The following is a 19118-nucleotide window of genomic DNA, read 5'->3' on the forward strand; positions in this document are numbered from 1 at the left end:
ATTTTCTAGACGAGGAAGCTGAGGCACAGAGAGATGAAGTGATTTGCCCACAGGGAGTACGTGGGAGTGGTTAGGATGGGTTTATACTGAATGTGGCTCCCTCGCTCAGCCCCGGTGTTTGGTGGAGTGGCTCTGCTGTCGGACAGTCCTAGGAGTCAGCTCTGGCTCTACTGTTTGCTGTAAAAAGGTCTTCTAAGCCTCAGTCTCCCTGCCTGCGCTATGGGGATAGAATATTGACAGCACGCAGGAAGGGGCAGACACGTAGGAAGCAATTGGTGGGGTCAGCTGATGGTAATGCTCACCTTCTTCTTCTTAGAGCCCCGGACCCAGGAGGCCCAAGGAGCTGGAGGTGATCCTGAGGTGAGCATTGGCCGGTGCCACATGCCCCTCCCTGTCCCTCCCTGGCCTGCTTGGAGCCTCATGCCCTGGTCTCTTCCTGGCAGGCAGCAAGACCCCAGAGGAAGGGCGCGAGCCCCGCAGACGACTGCGCAGTACCCCAGGCTGGGCTCCTGTTAGGAGGGGGTGCCTGTGCTCAGGCAGCGGTGAGAGGGCAGGGGTGGGGGGCCCTGCTCCCCTTCTGATACCAATCTTGACCTCTCCCTCCATGCCCAGCCTCCTTCTCTCATCCCTTCCCGGCCTCAAGCCTCCACCCCTGCCCCGCACAGGCTCAGAGGCAGCTGCTCCATGCAGAACTGAAGCTGGTCCTGCAGCAGAAGGGAGAGAGGAAGCAGGAGCCTGGGGCCCAGGTGACTCCCAGCAGCGCCATGGAGGCCAGGAGCCGGAGTGCCGAGGTGAGTTCCAAGGGGGACTTGTGGGGCCTGGTGGTGGGGCTGCACAGGCTAAGGCAGCTGGAAGACGGACACTTCCTGATTTCTCTGTGCCTCAGTCTCCCCATCTGTGAAATAGAAATAGCAACAGTGCCTATTTTATAGGTCGCTGTGAGGGGAAAAAATTAACATATGTAAAGCACTTAGCACAGTGCCTCGGACAAAGAGTCAGAGGAGCTCATTCATCTGGAGATCATGGAGTTAAAAGTAATAACAGGCTAAAGACAAATAGGCAGGATGGTAGAGGGGTTGTTAAATGCATGAGCTTTGAGCCCATGGGCTTAAGTCCCAACCGTACCAGTTTAGCTCTAAACAGGAGACCTGACCATTCAAGCCCTGCTTCCCCATTGGCAAAATGGGACAATGGTCCCCACCTCTAAGGGTGTTGAGGACTCACTCTTGAGCCATGTGCACAGGGCCTGGCATCCAGGAAGCCTACCTGAATGTTAGCTGTGGTCACTGTTAAGGAGATAGAGGACTGGTACCAACTGCTTCCGGGGGATGCTAGGCACAGAGCGGGTCCGCTTTTACAGGAGCCAAGCTGAAGCTGAGGGGTGGCCGGCAGGGAGTTAAGGGCAGGGCCACTGCCTCCAGGCCAGCCCGTGGGCTCTGAGGTCACAGACCTGGGGTTCAGGCCCAGCCGCTTAACTTGCCGTGCGGCATTAGGCGAATCACTTTGCTTCTCTTTACTTGGTGTCCTCCTTTGAGTCTGTCCAAGCTGTGGGAGGCTGAAATGAGATGGTGGGCATAGAATGCTTAGCCCAGGCCCTCAGGGTGGTGGTGATGGGCATGCCATTCCCTGCTGCCGTTACAACACGTTCCTCCCAGCTCTCTAGTCCCGGGACCACTGCTGGGCCCAGACTTGCTTTCCCCTCTCCAAGCCCTATGCTCAACCCGACTATACCAGCCTTGATGCCCTTGCCCATTAGAGTATCTCTCAGGTCCCTGTTGCTTCAGGGCTCAGCTCACAGAGACTCCTTCCGGTACACCCATGTTACCTAACTTTACAGTAGGGAAATGGGCCCAGAGAGGGCAAAGTTCTTGCCTAGAGACACACAGCAGATTGAGTTCTAAGATGGTTGTGGAACTGAGGTGAGAGTCACTGCCTTTTCTAAGCCGGGAAGTGAATCCCGGAGTGCGTCGCTGGGCCGGGGCCAGGGCAGCACCATTTACAGTGAATACCAGGAATGCCACGTCTACTAGTCCACCGCTCATTACCCACGCACCCCCCCTCCCCCATCACTCGATTCCCTCTCCCAAAGGCGTTATGCAGGTCTTGGGGTCACAGAGTCCACAAAAGGGAACACTCTCACATACATTCAAGCCTCCAAGAGCCCAGTCCCACCCTCACTCCTCCGTCCTGCACCACTTAAGACGTCCAGCCCTTTCCCCAGAATCCCCTTCTCACACCACCCCTTGTTCTGCTCTTATTAAAGCCCCTTTCCATACCTCAATCCCACCCTTAGACTATGGGTCGCCGCCTTACTTCCAAGTATGACTCTCTAGCCACACCCCTCTCAGATTTTTGGCCCCTCCTCTGTGGCTGTCCGCGCGTGCAGTCTGACTAGGCGCCAAACCCCTAGTCCCGCCCCGAACTGGCCCCGCCCCCCGAGGGCACAGCCCCGCCCTATCAGGCTCGCCTCTTACTCACATCTCAGGTTCCCTCGGGCCTACCTACACCGCCCCTCCTCCATAACCCCGCCCCTAACCCCGCCCCTTTAGACGGCGGCCACAGGGCTCCTCCCGGCCAAAAAGTGGACGGAACCGTTGAGCCTTGCAGCGGTTCCGAGAGATCAGGCGGCCCTCGCGCTTCCTTAAAGGGAAGATGCCGGAGTGGGTGGGACCGCATGGCCGGCCTGAGCCGCGCCTAGGGGCTTGTAACTCGAGGACGCGTTTAAGAGCCGTTTTTAAGCGCGATGCCGGACTGTGGGTGAGGTCCGTCCATAGCGCCCCATGCGATGCCTCGCCGTCCTCCGCAGGAGCTGAGGCGGGCGGAGTTGGTGGAGATCATCGTGGAGACGGAGGCGCAGACCGGGGTCAGCGGCATCAACGTAGCAGGTGGCGGCAAGGAGGGAATCTTTGTCCGCGAGCTTCGGGAGGATTCGCCCGCGGCCAGGAGCCTCAGCCTGCAGGAAGGTGGGCGGGGCGGATGCATGGGGCGGGACATCCCTGAGGGGGCGGGGTTAGGAGTGGGCCCTTGGTCCGGGGCGGCCAGGAGGCGGGGAGAAGGGCTTGGGGCGGGGCTTTGTGTGTAGGCCTTGCAGTGGCTCGGAGCGGGCTGTGGAGGTTCATCGTGTCGGTTTGACTCCCAGATCTGCAGTTTAGTAGCTTGTGATTTTCTGTGCCTTGGTTTTTTTCATCTCGAAAGTGGGAATGATTTTAGTACTCACCTCATAGGGCTATGACTCGGATTAAATGATTCAGTATTTGAAAACAGCGCTAAGTGGCACATAGCACCATGTAAGCACTAGTTATTATTTTTGTTGTTGGGACTGGAGAAAAGAGGTGGAGTTAACAACTTGGAGGGGTGTGGAGGGGAGCTTAGTAAGTAAGGGATGTTTTAGGTGACATAGATGAGGCTGATGTGGTATATTCATGCAACAACTATTTACTAAGTGCTTGCTATTTCCAGATATTATTCTAGGGGCTTGGGATACTGCAGTGAACAAAACTCTGCACTTGAGCTTACCTTCTAGTAGGAAGAGACATATTTGAGCAAAGTTTGTAAAATACATAGTAAGTTAGAAGGCAATATGTGCTATGGGTGCCAGGAGGACAGTTATATTTTTTTTCTTTTCTCTTTTAGAGAGAGCGAGCACATGAGAGAGCCAGCAGGGGAGAGGGGCAGAGGGAGGGAGAGCGAGAGAGAGAGAGAGAGAGAGAAAGAGAGAGAAAGAATCTTAAGCAGGCTCTGCACTCAGTGTGGACCCTGACGCGGGGCTTGATCCCAAGACCCTGGGATCATGACCTGAACCCAAATTACGAGTTGGATGCTCAACTGACCCAGGTGCCACCCAGGTGCTGCAGGACAGTTGTCTTTTTATTTGTTTTTTATTTTTTTTTGATGTTTATTTATTTTTGAGACAGAGAGAGAGCATGAACGGGGGAGAGTCAGAGAGAGGGAGACACAGAATCTGAAACAGGCTCCAGGCTCTGAGCTGTCAGCACAGAGCCCGACGTGGGGCTCGAACTCACAGACCACGAGATCATGACCTGAGCCCAAGTCGGCCGCTTAACTGACTGAGCCACCCAGGCACCCCGACAGTTGTCTTTTTAAATAGGGTGAGCCAGGAAGGGAGAAAAGGCCTGGTGGAGGACGGGGAGTGAGCTCTGTGGCCATCTAGAGGAGCATTCCATGCAGACAGAACGGCCAGTGCAAACATCCGAAGGTTGGGGTGTGCCTAACTTGATGGAGGAAAAGCAAGGAAGCCAGTGTGGATGGAATAGAGTTAGAGAAGAGCAGAGTAAGAAAGGAGGCCAGAGAAGTAAGGAAAGGGCAGTTTTTAGAGGGCTATATAGACCATGGTGGGGATTTTGGCTTTTAATCTGGGAGGGTTGTGAGTGGAGGAGGCACATGAGTTGGCTGTGTCGAATAGCATGCTGTGGTAGCAGTAGGCTGAAGGCAGCAGGGTGGGGAGCAGGGAGCCCAACAAAGAAACTACTCCGGGGCACCTGCTGGCTCAGTTGGTAGAACATGTGACTCTTGATCTCAGGGTCATGAGTTTGAGCTCCACATTGGGTGCAGAGGTTTACTAAAATAAAATAAAATAAAATAAAATAAAATAAAATAAAATAAAATAAAGAGGCTACTCTGATTATCCAGGTAAAAGATGGTGATGCTGAGGACCAAAACAGTGATAATGGAATTGAAGAGAAAGGTTTGGATTATGGATGTATTTTGAAGGAGAGGAGCCTTCAGGGCTGGGTATGGGGTATGATGAAAAGAGAGGGGTCAAAGATGTGTCCAGGGATTCTTGACCTGAGGATGGAGTTGGCAGTTCCACAGATGGGGAACACTGGGGCTGGAGCTTGCTTGGGGTAAGACCACATTTGCAGTTTGGATCTGTAAAGTGAGGGGTATCTATTGGATACCAAGGTGAAGATGTGGAGGGGTAAATGGGTATATGAGTCCTGGGTGGAGGGGAGAGTGCTGGGCTGGAGACATACACTTGAGAATTGTCAGCCCATTTCTGTTCTTTAAACTCCTGAATCTGGATGAGCTTCCTAAAGAGGTACGTGTAGCATGTAGATAGAGATGAGAAGAGGTCCCAAGCCTGAGCTCTGGGACAATGTGTCTTTAAGAGATTCGGGAGATGGGAAGGTGCCATCCCAGGAGTCTGAGAAGGAACCTCCAGGGAGGTTCTAGAGGGGCCTGTCTCGTAGAGGGTATGTGGCACCCTGGAGGCCAAGCCAAACAAGTGGATGAAAGGGAGAGAGTCAAGTTAGGTCGAAGGTTGTGAGGTCCACTCAGATGAAGTCTGGGACTTGCCCATTGGACTTAGCTACACAGAGATATGGGACCTTGAGAGGAGCAGCTCAAGGTTCTGGAAGGGGGTGTCAGAAGTGTGACTGGAGATGTGGAAACAATGCAGCTGGATAACTCAATGCATTTGCCATTAAGGCGAACAGATATGTGGAGCAGGAGCTCCAGGAGTGAGGTCAAGACAACTTTTCTTATGGGAAAAGTAATGGTATGCTGATGAGAATAACATACAAGAGAGGGACAAAATGATGATGTGGGGAGAGAGGGGAGAATTGCTCGAGGATGTCCCTGAAAATGTGGTGGAAAGATTGACCTGGGGGAGAAGTGAGGACAGGTGGAGTAAATTACCACAGGGGCAGGTGGGGGGGGGGTGAGTAAGGGGGTGGGAGTTTCTAGAAGTTCTTTTTTGATCCTGTTCTCTCAGTAAAGGGAACAAAGTCGAGTGTCTAAAAGGTGAGAATGGGAGAGGGAAGTGGAAAGCAACGGGCGTGGTTTGAATGGGTGTGGATTTGCTGGGGGAGGCGGAGCTAAGGCCATGGGGCGGGGCTTCACGCTTGAGTGTCTGCACCTTAAACTGGGAGGAACTTTGCTTCTCAATTCTGGGCTGGGGGTGGGCAGGATAGGCGGGGCCAAGGTTTGGGGCTGGGCCTCGCTAGCTCCAGGGAAGTGGGTGGGACCAGGCCTGGATGGAGCCGAGCGGATGCCCAGCCCACGCCCTGCCCATCTCCCGCCTCACCTGCAGGGGACCAGCTGCTCAGCGCCAGAGTGTTCTTCGAGAACTTCAAGTACGAGGACGCACTACGCCTGCTGCAATGTGCCGAGCCTTACAAGGTCTCCTTCTGCCTGAAGCGCACTGTGCCCACCGGGGACCTGGCGCTGCGGCCTGGGACCGTGGCTGGCTACGAGATCAAGGGCCCACGGGCCAAGGTGGCCAAGCTGGTACGCGTGCTTAGCCCGGTCCCGGCTCTGGACTGCCCCAGCGATCCAGTCTCTGCGCCGTGAGCCCCACTCTTCCACACCCTGGGCCAGCCTTGCCCTCTGTCTTGTCACTAACCCAACTCTAATCCCACCTTCTGCCTCCTGTTCCCCACTCCTAAACTCCTCCCTGGGGAGGGAGACCCGCCCATCTCAGACCTTCACCCACTTTGGAGACGAGGCAGCTCTAGGCATGCCGGGGGTCCTGAACCGAAGGGACTCCAAACCAGGGAGGCCAGGTTCAAACCTGAGTGCGGCTCACTTACTGCTGAGTGACCCTGGACAAGTTTCTTTCCCTTTCTGGGCCTCAGTTTCCCCATTTCTAGAATGAAGGTATTGGGGAGAATCCTGGATGAGGACCTAGAAGTCTTGGGTCCCAGTTCCCACACTCCTGTTGACTCATTGTCAGATGCTAAATGAAAGTCTTTGCCTTAGGGGGCCAGTAATGGTGAAATGACAGGAAGGAAGTGGGGATGGTGATTTGGGGACGAGATGCTTCGTCCGACACATCCCCAGCCTGGTGTAATGCCAGATGGGGATCCCCCCGTCTACCCCGAGCCTCCCACTGTCCCACCGCCTCCCGCATCTCTCCTCTCTCCCCAGAACATCCAGAGTCTGTCCCCTGTGAAGAAGAAGAAGACGGTGGTACCCGGGGCCCTAGGGGCCCCTGCAGAGCTGGCCCCTGTTGACGTCGAATTCTCCTTTCCCAAGTTCTCCCGTCTACGTCGGGGCCTCAAAGCTGAGGCTGTCAAGGGTCCTGTCCCAGCTGCCCCCGCCCGCCGGCGCCTCCAGCTGCCTCGGCTGCGCGTCCGGGAAGTGGCGGAAGAGGCCCAGGTGGCCCGGCTGGCCGCCGCCGCTCCTCCCCCAAGGAAAGCCAAAGTGGAGGCTGAGGTGGCAGCAGGAGCCCGTTTCACAGCCCCCCAGGTGGAGCTGGTTGGGCCCCGGCTGCCTGGCGCCGAGGTGGGTGTCCCCCAGGTCTCAGCCCCCAAGGGGCTGGGAGAGGTGGCCCTCCACCTGCCAAGCCTTGGACTAGGCGCCCCAGCCCCACCTGCTGTGGAGCCCGCAGCCCTAGGGATCCAGGTCCCCCAGGTGGAGCTGCCCGCCTTGCCCTCGCTCCCCGCTCTGCCCACGCTGCCCTGCCTGGAGACCCGGGAAGGGGCTGTGGTGGTGACGGTGCCCACCCTGGACGTGGCAGCGCCCACCGTAGGGGTGGACCTGGCCTTGCCGGGTGCGGAGGTGGAGGCCCGAGGAGAGGCACCTGAGGTGGCCCTGAAGATGCCCCGCCTCAGTTTCCCCCGCTTTGGGGCTCGAGCGAAGGAAGTTGCCGAGGCCAAGGTGGCCAAGGGGCCCAGACTTCGAATGCCCACCTTTGGGCTTTCTCTCCTGGAGCCCCGGCCCGCTGCCGCTGAAGCTGCTGTCGAGAGCAAGCTGAAGCTGCCCACCATCAAGATGCCCTCCTTTGGCATTGGGGTCTCGGCCCCTGAGGTCAAGATGCCCAAGGGGCCGGAGGTGAAGCTCCCCAAGGCTCCTGACGTCAAGCTCCCGAAGGTGCCCGAGGCAGCCCTTCCAGCCGTGCAGCTCCCCGAGGTGGAGCTCCCCAAAGTGTCAGAGATGAAGCTCCCGAAGGTGCCAGAGATGGCCGTGCCCGAGGTGCGGCTTCCAGAGGTGCAGCTGCCGAAAGTCCCCGAGATGAAGCTCCCCGAGATGAAGCTCCCGAAGGTGTCCGAGATGGCCGTGCCGGAGGTGCGACTCCCGGAGGTGCAGCTCCCGAAAGTCCCAGAGATGAAGCTCCCGAAGGTGCCCGAGATGAAACTCCCGAAGGTGCCCGAGATGGCGGTGCCCGAGGTGCAGCTCCCAGAAGTGCAGCTCCCGAAAGTCCCGGAGATGAAGCTCCCAGAAGTGAAGCTCCCGAAGATGCCCGAGATGGCCGTGCCCGAGGTGCGACTCCCGGAGGTGCAGCTGCCCAAGGTCTCAGAGATGAAACTCCCGAAGGTGCCCGAGATGGCCGTGCCCGAGGTGCGACTCCCAGAGGTGCAGCTGCCCAAGGTCTCAGAGATGAAAGTCCCTGACGTGAAACTCCCCGAGATAAAACTCCCCAAGGTGCCAGAGATGGCCGTGCCTGATGTCCACCTGCCAGAGGTGCAGCTGCCAAAGGTGTCCGAGATGCGGCTGCCGGAAGTGCAGGTGCCCAAGGTCCCAGATGTGCATCTTCCAAAGGCACCCGAGGTGAAGCTGCCCAAGGCTCCGGAGGTACGGCTGAAAGCCGAGCAGGCAGAGGCGGTGGAATTTGGCTTCAAAATGCCCAAGATGACCATGCCCAAGCTGGGGAGGGCAGAGTCCCCACCACGAGGCAAGCCAGACGAGGCCAGGGCTGAGGCCCCAGGGAAGCTGGTAATGCTCCCCTGTTTGCAGCCAGAGGCGGGCGCCGAGGCTCGGGTGGGTGTCCCCTCTCTCTCACTGCCCTCGGTGGAGCTAGACCTGCCGAGGGCCCTCAGCCTGGAGGGGCAGGTCCCAGCAGCCGAAGCGGGCAAGGTGGAACGGGCAGAGAGCCCCGGGGCAGCGGCAGGGGTCGGGGAAGTGGCCTTCCGGATGCCCTCCGTTGAAATCGTCACTCCACAGCTGCCCACGGTGGAAGTGGAGGAAGGGCGGCTAGAGGCGATGGAGATGAAAGCCAAGCCCTCCTCCAAGTTCTCTTTGCCCAAGTTTGGACTCTCGGGGCCCAAAGTGGCCAAGGCGGAGGCTGAGGGGGCTGGGCGAGCCACCAAGCTGAAGGTGTCCAAGTTTGCCATCTCACTCCCCAAGGCCCGAGCGGGGACTGAGGCCGAGGCCAAAGGGGCAGGGGAGGCAGGCCTCCTGCCCGCCCTCGATCTGTCCATCCCGCAGCTCAGCCTGGATGCCCATCTGCCCACGGGCAAGGTGGAGGTGGCCGGGGCTGATGTCAAGCTCAAGGGGCCCAGGTTTGCCCTGCCCAAGTTTGGGGTCAAAGGCCGGGACACTGAGGCGGGAGAAGCAGTGTCAGGGGGGGCTGAGTTGGAGGGCAAGGGCTGGGGTTGGGACAGGAAGGTGAAGGCGTCCAAGCTGAAGATGCCCTCCTTTGGGCTGGCTCGAGGGAAGGAAGCTGAGATCCAGGGCGGGCGTGGCAGCCCCGGAGAAAAGCCAGAGTCCCTGGCTGGCCAGCTTAAGATCCCCGAAGTGGAGCTGGTCACCCTGGGGGCCCAGGAGGACGGGGGCGCCGAGGGGGCAGTGGCCGTCAGTGGAGTCCGGCTACCAGGCCTGCAAGTATCCACGACCAGGCAGGCAGGTGCCGAGGGCCAGGAAGGGGGGCTGAGGATGCCCCTGGGTATCTCCCTGCCCCAGGTGGAGCTGCCCGGCCTCGGGGAGGCCGGCCTGGGTGCCACCCCCGGGCAGCAGGTCAAGGGTGCAGCCCCTTCAGCCGAGGGCACAGTAGGCTACAGGGTCCAGGTGCCTCAGGTGACCTTGTCTCTGCCTGGAGCCCAGGTGGCAGGTGGTGAGCTGTTGGTAGGTGAGGGCGTCTTCAAGATGCCTGCTGTGACGGTGCCCCAGCTTGAGCTGGACGTGGGGCTGAGCCGGGAGGCGCAGGTTGGGGAGGCAGCCACCGGCGAGGGTGGCTTGAGGCTGAAGATGCCCACACTGGGGGCCAGGGCCGAAGCTGGGGAAGAGGGGCCTGGAGACCAGCCCCCAGGGGCCGAGCGCACCTTCCGCCTCTCGCTGCCCGACGTGGAGCTCTCGCCACCTGCTGTGGGCAGCCACGCCGAGTACCAGGTGGCAGAGGGCGAGGGGGATGCCGGACACAAGCTCAAGGTGCGGCTGCCCCGGTTCGGCCTGGTTCGGGCCAAGGAGGGCGTGGAAGAGGGTGAAAAGACCAAGAGCCCAAAACTCAGGCTGCCCCGAGTGGGCTTCAGCCAGAGCGAGGCAGTCACGGGGGAAGGCTCCCCCAGCCCCGAGGAGGAGGAGGAGGAGGGCAGTGGGGAAGGGGCCCCCGGGCGCCGAGGCAGAGTCCGAGTCCGCCTGCCCCGCGTGGGCCTGGCCACCCCTTCCAAGGCCTCTCGGGGACAGGAGGGCGACGCAGCCCCCAAGTCCCCTGGCGGGGAGAAGTCACCCAAGTTCCGCTTCCCCCGGGTGTCCCTAAGCCCTAAGGCCCGGAGTGGGAGCGGGGACCGGGAGGAGGGTGGATTCCGGGTCCGGCTGCCCAGCGTAGGGTTTTCGGAGACAGGGGCTCCAGGCCCTGCCAGGATGGAGGGGGCGCAGGCTGTCATCTGAAGCCCCGGGGGCCGAGGGAGAGTTCCCTCCCATCTTCCCATCCCTGCCTCGTCCTCGTTTTGTGTGTGACATAACTAGCACTAACCCTCAGAGGGCCGGGAGGTGGGTGACTGACCGGGAGAGGGCCGGGGAGGCCTCCTGCCCGGCTCACTGGCTGGACTGCCTGTATCTTGCCAAGCCATGTGAATAAAATAATCCAGAGGTAGGCTTGTGTTCTGTTTCCTCTGTGCGTGTAGGGGGGTGGGTTGGGGAGGGACGGGGGACAGGGGAGGGTGGAGAGGGTGCAGGGAAAGAGGTCCCCAAGGAGGAAGAAAGGGGACTTGAGCCTGCCCTGCGGAGAGTCTGCGTTCGGGAGAGACACAGGCCACCCCTGGTCTGAAGAGAGTCAGGGAAGCCTTGCGGTGGGCGGGGTGGGAAGGGGCCTGCCCTAGCCATTCCGAATTCCCTAGGGCCTCTGAGCAAGACCCCTCTGCTGGGGACTCTGCCAGTTCTGGGGGAAACACTCCCACCAGACCTCCCTGGGGTCGCCCTAAGAGAGCACAACGATTGCTACCCATCTGCCCCCTGCTGGCCACCTTCACATCCACAAGAGTGCCTCCACATCCTGGCGATCCTTTCCTGTCGGGCTGGTTTGACTGCCCCGGCCACCCGGGGCCCCACCCAGGGAGGCCCCTCCCTGTCCCCTCTCCCAGCTCATGGGTTCAGAGCCTTCACCCCAGATACCCGGCTGCTTCTTGGGACTAGGTCCCAGGGTCCTCAGCTCCCATCAGGGCTGGGCCTCGGCTCCCGGGGACCCTTCCCCACTCAGGATCTAAGCTCCCCACCGAGGCCTCCAGACTCTCCCTCATCAGCTGTGCCCTCCAGTTGTCACAGACCCTTGATGTATCCTAGCCCCTTCCCCTTTAAAGCTGGCCTCCCTCAGGTCCCTGCCTGGTCGTGCTTTCTCTTCATTCCCACCAAACATGGCCAGACACGGCAAGAATTTACACTCACGGTGTGCACCCTTTGCCTAGCGCCCCGGCATTTGGGGTTTCCCTCCCACCACGGCTGTCCTGTCAGCGTTCTTAGTGACCTCTCTGTGGCCACGCTGGGGGCTTCCTCTGTCTCCCTTTTCCGGACTTCTCAGGGTCCCTTCCTCCTCCCTGAACACCCTCTCCTGTCTCTTCCCCACTCCCTCTCTCTCTCCTCATGCCCTTTGGGCCCTCAGGACTCCTCCCAGACCCTCATTCACCCCCATACCCTCCCCAGGTCATGTCACCCCTCCCCGTGGTCCACATGGGAATGCAGTGCACCACCCGTGGACGTCTCCCGGGCACTGGGAGCTTGGCTCTAGAACCAGACTGCTGGGGGGTGGGGGGGAGGTGGGGGTGGGCGGTAAGCCTGTATCTGGCACCCAGCTGGGTGACCGTAGGCATTTGTTCAACTTCTTTGTGTCTTGATTTTCTCTTTCATAAAATGGAGCTATTAAAACGTATGTCATTAGGATCAGCTAAGGCTTGTAAAGCACTCAAGACATGTCTATATGTTTCGGTGTCCAAGCTTCTAATCTGACACCAGCATCTTCTCCCCTAAAGTGCTCCTTATCTGAGGGACCATCCCTGAGCCCTGGGCCTTGTTCTGGATGGTTCCCTGTTCCCCCCCTCCCCCAACCCGTCAGTCCCACAGCTTGGCCTCCTGTCTTATACACCAGCCTCCTCCCCGACACCCCACCCTCTCTCACCTGGGCCCCGCTCCAGGCTCAGGGTCTCCAGTTTCGTCCCCTCCACTCTTATTCACACAGTAGCTTTCTGATACTTCCATCTGATGCTGTCCTGCCTTGCTCACAGCCCTTCTGTGGCTCCCCAGTACCCTGTACCCAGTACCCCAGGACCCTAAATGACTCCAAACTCCTTAGCCTGTCAGTGAAGACCTTTTACCACCTGGCCCTGCTTCAGTCATACCTCTCCTACTACAGCCACCGGCAGGGGTGGGTGTTTGCTGAACACAGACACACACACACACACACACACACACACACAAATCCCCCCAGCCTTTCACCTCTGTTGAGGAGTGTCCCTGCCCTCCGGCCTAGAGGTCCAGGATCAGACTTCCTTCTCAGTCAACCCTTCACCTGTCCAGCCCCTCCAGGGTTCCGCCACTGGGTGGGGGAGGGGGCTCTACCTGCCACCCCACCCCCCGTTCCAGCCTGGGGCTCAGGTCTCCGACAACAGAACCAGGGCCACTCAGCAACGCTGGAACCCATTCGGGGGCGCCTGGGGCCCCTCGTCCCAAGCCAGGAGGGCTTCGGGGGAGGGGTGTGGCCCCTGGCAGACTGGCAGTGAGGCCCAGGGGGCTGGGGGGTGCCAGGGAGGTAGGGGCGAACCTCGCAGCGGGAGATACAAGTGCGGTTCTCTTTCCCCCACTGGGGGGGCCTCGGAGCCGGTGGCGGGGCCGAAGGCTTCGAAGGCAAAGCCTGTGGGGTGAGGGCGACAGCAGGGCAGTGCCTGGTGGCAGGGGCACCATGGCCACCATCCAGTCCGAGACCGACTGCTATGACATCATTGAGGTGCTAGGCAAGGGCACCTTCGGGGAGGTGGCCAAGGGCTGGCGGCGAAGCACGGGGGAGATGGTGGCCATCAAGATCCTCAAGAACGATGCCTACCGCAACCGCATCATCAAGAATGAGCTTAAGCTTCTGCGCTGCATGAGAGGCCTGGACCCAGAGGAGGCCCACGTCATCCGCTTCCTCGAGTTCTTCCATGATGCCCTCAAATTCTACCTGGTCTTCGAGCTGCTGGAGCAAAACCTCTTCGAATTCCAGAAGGAGAACAACTTCGCACCCCTCCCTGCCCGCCACATCCGCACGGTCACCCTGCAGGTGCTCAGAGCCCTGGCCCGGCTCAAGGAGCTGGCGATTATCCATGCCGATCTCAAGCCCGAGAACATCATGCTGGTGGACCAGACCCGCTGCCCCTTTAGGGTCAAGGTGAGTGGGGCGGCCCTGGGGTGACGATGTCCCCCGTTCCGGTCTTCTCCTGGCTTCCCCCAGCCCTAGACGCCCTCCTGTCACCATGGGCTCCCTTGTCCCGCCTACCCCACCCCCACGCCACTGAAGTCTCCCCTGCCCTACCCTGCCCTTGATGCCTGTCCCCACCTCCTAGTCCTAAAATCCTCATCTCCCTGTCCCGATTCTGACATCCTCTGTCTCTCAGACCTGAGGCCTCTCGTCCTTGTCCAGTTCCTAGTTCACCTCCTCGAGGCCCAGTCCTGTCTCTGCGGGGCTGACATTCTGGTGGGGGAAATGGAGTCGCCAAGACAAATGAGTCAAATATAGTATATGAGTGAGAAGGAGAAAAGATAAAGTAGGGAGGAGGATGTGGGGTGTTGACTGGTGGTGCTGAGTGAAACTGTCAACAAGGAGGTCAGGGAGGCCTCACTGGGAAGGTGACATTTGAGAAAAGTCCCAAAGGAGGGAGGTAGCCACGTAGACATCTGGGGAAAAGCATCCGGGTAGAAGGAAAAACTAGTGCAAAGGCCCTGAGGCAGGAGTGATCTGAGTCTATGTGTTTGAGAAGCACCCCAGAGCCCAGGGTGGCTGAAGCAGGGTGAGAAGAGGAAGGAAAGGGGATCAGGGAGGTGACGGGGCCTGGTCACACAGGGCCTTGCAGGCCACAAGCCCCTGGTTCCCTCCATCTCATTCCCGGCCCCTCTGCCTGCCTGTGTCCCCTCCCATCCCAGCCCCAATCCCTTTGCCCTAGCACCCCTGTCTGTGCCCCCCAATCCCAGCCCTGGCCCCTCGGTCCACTTCTGGGTTTGCTACTGTCTGGGGATGGGTCTGAACTAGAAGCTCCATGGGCAGCCACGTCAGATCTGTCGGCATCTGCCAGCACAGTCCTGTGGCGGAGACAATGCTAAATGAATGTCAGAGTCACAGGGAGATATAGAGACATGAAAAGGCAGATCATTTTGCCCTAAGAGATGGAAGGACAGAGACCCAAGGAAAGAGAGGCTCCCACGAACACAGCAGGAAACAGGACAGATCCACAACACCTGGCCAGTGTTGGCACCCCTCCCGTGTTTGTGGAATGGATGGATGGATGGATGGATCCCATGAACACTGAGTGCCCAGGGTCCCTCAAGCTCTGAGATTCAGGCCTCAGCAGTCTGTATTTAGAGTCCGGATTAAGAGTCATTTCATCATACCACCTCCTGCACCTAGAAAGTGAGGGGTAGCTGAATGAAAAGCAGGGAAACTCGGAGAGGGAAACTGAGGCAGGGGCCAAGATAGAGTCTTGGACATTCAGAGTGAAAATGGCCCATGGCCCTGAGAGAGACAGACTTTCAGCCACATTCACAGTGCTGGTTCAGCAGGTGCTCGTCGAGCCCCTGTCATGTTCCGAGGGCCTGCGAGGGATGTGAACAGTGGCTGATGATAAAGACAGAAGAGGGTCGGGGCTTCAGGGAGGTGTCTTCCTAGCAGTGACACAGAGATGGAGACAGAGAGAGACGCTGAGAGATGAGAGGCACGATGAACAGGCAAACAATGAAAAGGCAAAAAAAAAAAAAAAAAAAAACAAGAGAGTTACAAACAAGAGGCAGAAAGAATGGCAGGGACATAAAGCTGATTCATTCATTCATTCATTCATTCACTCACTCTTGACGGAGCCCTAGCTGTGTGCTGGGTACTGTTTTAAGTTTCCAGGGAGGCAGCAGTGAAACAGACAAAATCCCTGCCCTGATGGGACTGACATCCTAGCTGGGTAGAGAGACAATGAACTCAACTGAAAGGTAAAATGTATGGTGTGTGAGGTGGTGTTCAGAGCTCTGGAGAAAAGCAGAGTGCTGGGAAGGGGGATAGGAACGGTGGGGGAGGCTGTTTTTCATAGGATGGGCAGGGGAGGTCTCACTGAGAAGGGAACATTTGAGACCTGAGAGGAGGGAACCGTGTGGACATCTGGGGGAAAAGCATTCCAGGCAGAGGCATCAGCCAGTGCAAAGTCTCCGAGCTGGGAATGCACCTGGCTTATTTAAGGGACAGTGAGAAGCTCATGCGAGGGGGAAAGGGGGAGGAGCGGAGGGCAGAGAGGTGATGGGGCAGATTGCTCAAGCTTTGGGGGCCACGGTGAGGCCATTGGCTTTCATCACAGGATGTGATAAAGCCACAGGGGGGTTCTGAGTAGGAGAAGGACGTGATCTGAGTCAGGTCTTCATAGGATCTCTCAGGGTGCATGTGATGCAGAGATTGGGGCACCGAAGGAGGAGCAGGGAGACCAGAGAAGAGGCCCTTACACTGGCCTCAGTGGGAGATGATGGAGGACAGGACGGGGCAGTGGGGGGCGATGAGGCTGGGATACAGAGTGGGCAGATTCTGGATCTGTTCAGAAGGTGGAGCCAACAAGATTTGCTGATGGACAAGGTGTGGACCGAAGGACAAAAAGAGGGATCCTAACCCTCACTGACATAGGTTCTAGTGGAAAGAAACAGACGGAGAGACCAACATGCAAACCAGAGACATAGACTGGCAAAGACAGGGACATAAATGAGAGATAAAGACTCCCAGACACGGCGATGGCCAGATGGCAGATGCAGAAAGACACTGGCGAGAGACACCGGGGAGGCCTCGATCGGCTGTCCCTGTCCCTCGCCCTGCCCACCCGCCTCCCTCCCCCTGACACAGGTGATTGACTTCGGCTCAGCCAGCATTTTCAGCGAGGTGCGCTACGTGAAAGAGCCATACATCCAGTCGCGCTTCTACCGGGCCCCCGAGATTCTGCTGGGGCTGCCCTTCTGTGAGAAGGTGGACGTGTGGTCCCTGGGCTGTGTCATGGCCGAGCTGCACCTGGGCTGGCCCCTCTACCCGGGCAACAACGAGTACGACCAGGTGCGCTACATCTGTGAGACCCAGGGCTTGCCCAAGCCCCACCTGCTGCACGCCGCCCGCAAGGCCCACCACTTCTTCAAGCGCAACCCTCACCCCGATGCCAGCAACCCCTGGCAGCTCAAGTCCTCGGCCGACTACCTGGCTGAGACCAAGGTAGGGGCGCAGGCGGGGCGAGGGCAGCGGTGGCGGGGGGCGGGGGCTGCCGCATCGCATCGAGAAAAAAAGAAATCTAGGTTAGACCTCGGAGAGGACCGGAAGTTCGAGGGTCAGCTGCGGGAGTGGTCACAGCATGAGAGACGTGGGTGAGACCGAAGGTGGCACTGCAGGTGGATGGTGGCTCCTCGGAGTTTCGTGGCCGGGGACAGCACGCTAGTGTGGCAGGGAGGTTCGACCACTGGGAGCCCTGGAGGACCGGGCTCGGCGGTGGAGGACCAGAGGTTTCGAACAGCCCCTCTGCTAGCAGCTGGTAGGGGCCGGACCCATGGATCTGGGGAGGACTAGAGGTGTGGGGGGGGAGTGAAACTTGGCTCAGTGAGACTCTGGGTTAGATGACAGGAGGACCACAGAACACAGGTACCTTTCCTGCAGCAGTAGGAGGGCTCTGGGTCAGACCGGGGCGGGGGAGGGGGGTCTGGTATTGGGGAGTAGGTGTGGCCCTCCAGCAGCAAGAGAGCTCCGAGTCAGATCACGGGCAGAACCGGAAGCCTAGCTTCAGGCGTGTGGACTTCGTAGCAACATGAGCGCCCTGGACCAGCCTCCAGGGCACACTGGGAGCCGGGGGTGGAGGAGGGTGGGTCATGTGTGGGCCCCACTTCGGGAGCATCCAAGGCCCAAGGCCTGGATTCAACGTCAGCCTCGTGCCCCACCCCCCCCGGGTCCCACCAGGTGCGGCCCCTGGAGCGCCGCAAGTACATGCTCAAATCGCTGGACCAGATCGAGACGGTGAATGGCGGTGGGGCGGCCGCCCGGCTGACGTTCCCGGACCGCGAGGCGCTGGCGGAGCGTGCTGACCTCAAGAGCATGGTGGAGCTGATCAAGCGCATGCTGACGTGGGAGTCGCACGAACGCATCAGCCCCAGCGCAGCCCTGCGCCACCCCTTCGTGTCCATGCAGCAGCTGCGCAGCGCCCACGAGACCACCCGCTACTACCAGCTCTCGCTGCGCGGCCGCCGCCTCTCCCTGCAGGCGGAGGGCAAGACGCCCGCGCCGGTGGTGGCCGCTGCGGAAGACGGGCCTCCCTACTACCGTCTGGCCGAGGAGGAGGAGGCCGTGGGCCTGGGCAGCGTGGTGGGCAGCGGGCCCTTCTTCTGCGAGGAGAAGGCACCGGGCATGCAAAGGGCCATCGACCAGCTGGATGACCTGAGTCTGCAGGAGGTGGGGCGTGGGCTGTGGGGGGAGACCCGAGCCGATGTGGTTCCCGACATGCTGGCCCCACTGAAGGCAGCCGCTGCTGGCCGCTGGGCGCCCGACTCGGGCCCTGAGCCCATCCTGGCCTTCTACGGCAGCCGCCTGGCAGGCCGCCACAAGGCCCGCAAGCCCCCCGCAGGCTCCAAATCGGACTCTAACTTCAGTAACCTCATCCGGCTGAGCCAGGCTTCGCCTGACGACGATGCGCCGTGCCAAGGCAGCGGCTGGGCCGAAGGAGAGCGCCGCGGGGCCTCTGCCGAGCCGCCTGCCATCCTGCAGCGGGATGGGGATGGACCAGACATCGAGGATATGACCATGGATGCTGACGTGAGTGAGCCAGGTGGGCCGGCGGGGTGCAGGTGGCTCTGGGATCAGGGCCTCCCCGAGCTCCAAGATGGGGGTGTCCGTGAACCAGGCCTTGCCCACCACCCCGCCCCCGCCCCGCACATCTGCATTGCCTGCGGCTGGCTCAGGGCTCAATACATACTAGTCCACTCTCAGGATGTGATAAGGTTCAGCAAACACGAACCCATGTTCAGGATACGATTAGGATTTGATACAGCCTGTGTTCAGGATGTAACATTCAGCACACCCTAGCCCACCCTTACAATGCGATGAGGCTCAGCACACGCTAATAACTTCAGGTTAAGAGGCTCAGCACACACTAACTCATACTCAGGACGTAAAGTTCGGCACACATTAACCTACTCTCATGATGTGACAAGGCTCAGCACATACTAATGCACTTTCAGGCTGTGTGAAAACTAAGAACGTAGTACTAATCCATCTACAGGAAGTGATAAAGGCCCAACACTCGGAACAAGGCCTTAGTAGGTGCTCACCCCCCCTCGGAAAGAAGTTCCTTCAGAATCCCTTAAGGTCTCCACATACGCTATTTCAGGCCCCAAAGTTACAACGTGGGTCCAATAAAATCGCCCTCAGGAAGTGAGAAGGGTTTCATTCAGGACTGGAGAGAGTCCGTGAGGGGCAGGCTGGTGGTTCCCAGGGTTGGGGGGCTTCTTGGCTGATAGTCCTTTCTTCTCCCTCACAGAGGCAGGGCCCTGAGCTCTTCGACCCCAGCAGCTGCCCTGGGGAATGGCTGAGTGAGCCAGACTGGACCCTGGAGGGTGTCAGGGGGCCCCTGGCTCAGGCGCTCCCACCCCGCCACGTTCACCCGCATGGTGCACCCCAGACCACCAGCTTCCTGCAGCACGTCGGTGGGCACCACTGATGGTGACCCCACCCCTGCCCATCACCGGGGGCTGCACTAGCTGGGCTGGGATCC

At 59.4% G+C, this 19118-nt stretch overlaps 2 protein-coding genes across 2 annotated transcripts; both read left to right on the forward strand.

The window, feature by feature from the left end:
* Positions 1-2571: 2571 nt before the first annotated feature.
* PRX (periaxin) lies at positions 2572-10762 on the forward strand. Its single transcript, XM_047078034.1, has 3 exons — positions 2572-2963; positions 6053-6249; positions 6889-10762. The coding sequence occupies exons 1-3, from the start codon at positions 2786-2788 to the stop codon at positions 10564-10566; spliced, it is 4053 nt and encodes a 1350-aa protein (XP_046933990.1). The 5' UTR covers positions 2572-2785; the 3' UTR covers positions 10567-10762.
* Positions 10763-13066: 2304 nt separating this feature from the next.
* On the forward strand, positions 13067-19064 carry HIPK4 (homeodomain interacting protein kinase 4). Its single transcript, XM_047078356.1, has 4 exons — positions 13067-13531; positions 16223-16579; positions 17312-18160; positions 18885-19064. Exons 1-4 carry the CDS (start codon positions 13067-13069, stop codon positions 19062-19064), a joined length of 1851 nt encoding a protein of 616 aa, XP_046934312.1.
* The last annotated feature ends 54 nt before the right edge of the window (positions 19065-19118 follow it).

This window comes from Lynx rufus, unplaced genomic scaffold (assembly GCF_022079265.1).
Source record: "Lynx rufus isolate CCGP_SWC_20201006 ecotype Redwood Valley unplaced genomic scaffold, mLynRuf1.p SCAF_16, whole genome shotgun sequence".
In the NCBI taxonomy this organism is placed as follows: Eukaryota; Metazoa; Chordata; class Mammalia; order Carnivora; family Felidae; genus Lynx; species Lynx rufus.

Excerpts from the sequence above, each read along its gene's own strand:
- HIPK4 (XM_047078356.1), top strand. The coding sequence starts at position 13,067 with ATGGCCACCATCCAGTCCGAGACCGACTGCTATGACATCATTGAGGTG. Across the intron at positions 13,532-16,222 it reads GCTGCCCCTTTAGGGTCAAG|GTGATTGACTTCGGCTCAGC; the intron begins GTGAGTGGGGCG and ends CCCCTGACACAG. Across the intron at positions 18,161-18,884 it reads ATATGACCATGGATGCTGAC|AGGCAGGGCCCTGAGCTCTT; the intron begins GTGAGTGAGCCA and ends TCTCCCTCACAG.
- PRX (XM_047078034.1), top strand. The coding sequence starts at position 2,786 with ATGCCTCGCCGTCCTCCGCAGGAGCTGAGGCGGGCGGAGTTGGTGGAG. Across the intron at positions 2,964-6,052 it reads GAGCCTCAGCCTGCAGGAAG|GGGACCAGCTGCTCAGCGCC; the intron begins GTGGGCGGGGCG and ends CCTCACCTGCAG. Across the intron at positions 6,250-6,888 it reads GGGCCAAGGTGGCCAAGCTG|AACATCCAGAGTCTGTCCCC; the intron begins GTACGCGTGCTT and ends CTCTCTCCCCAG.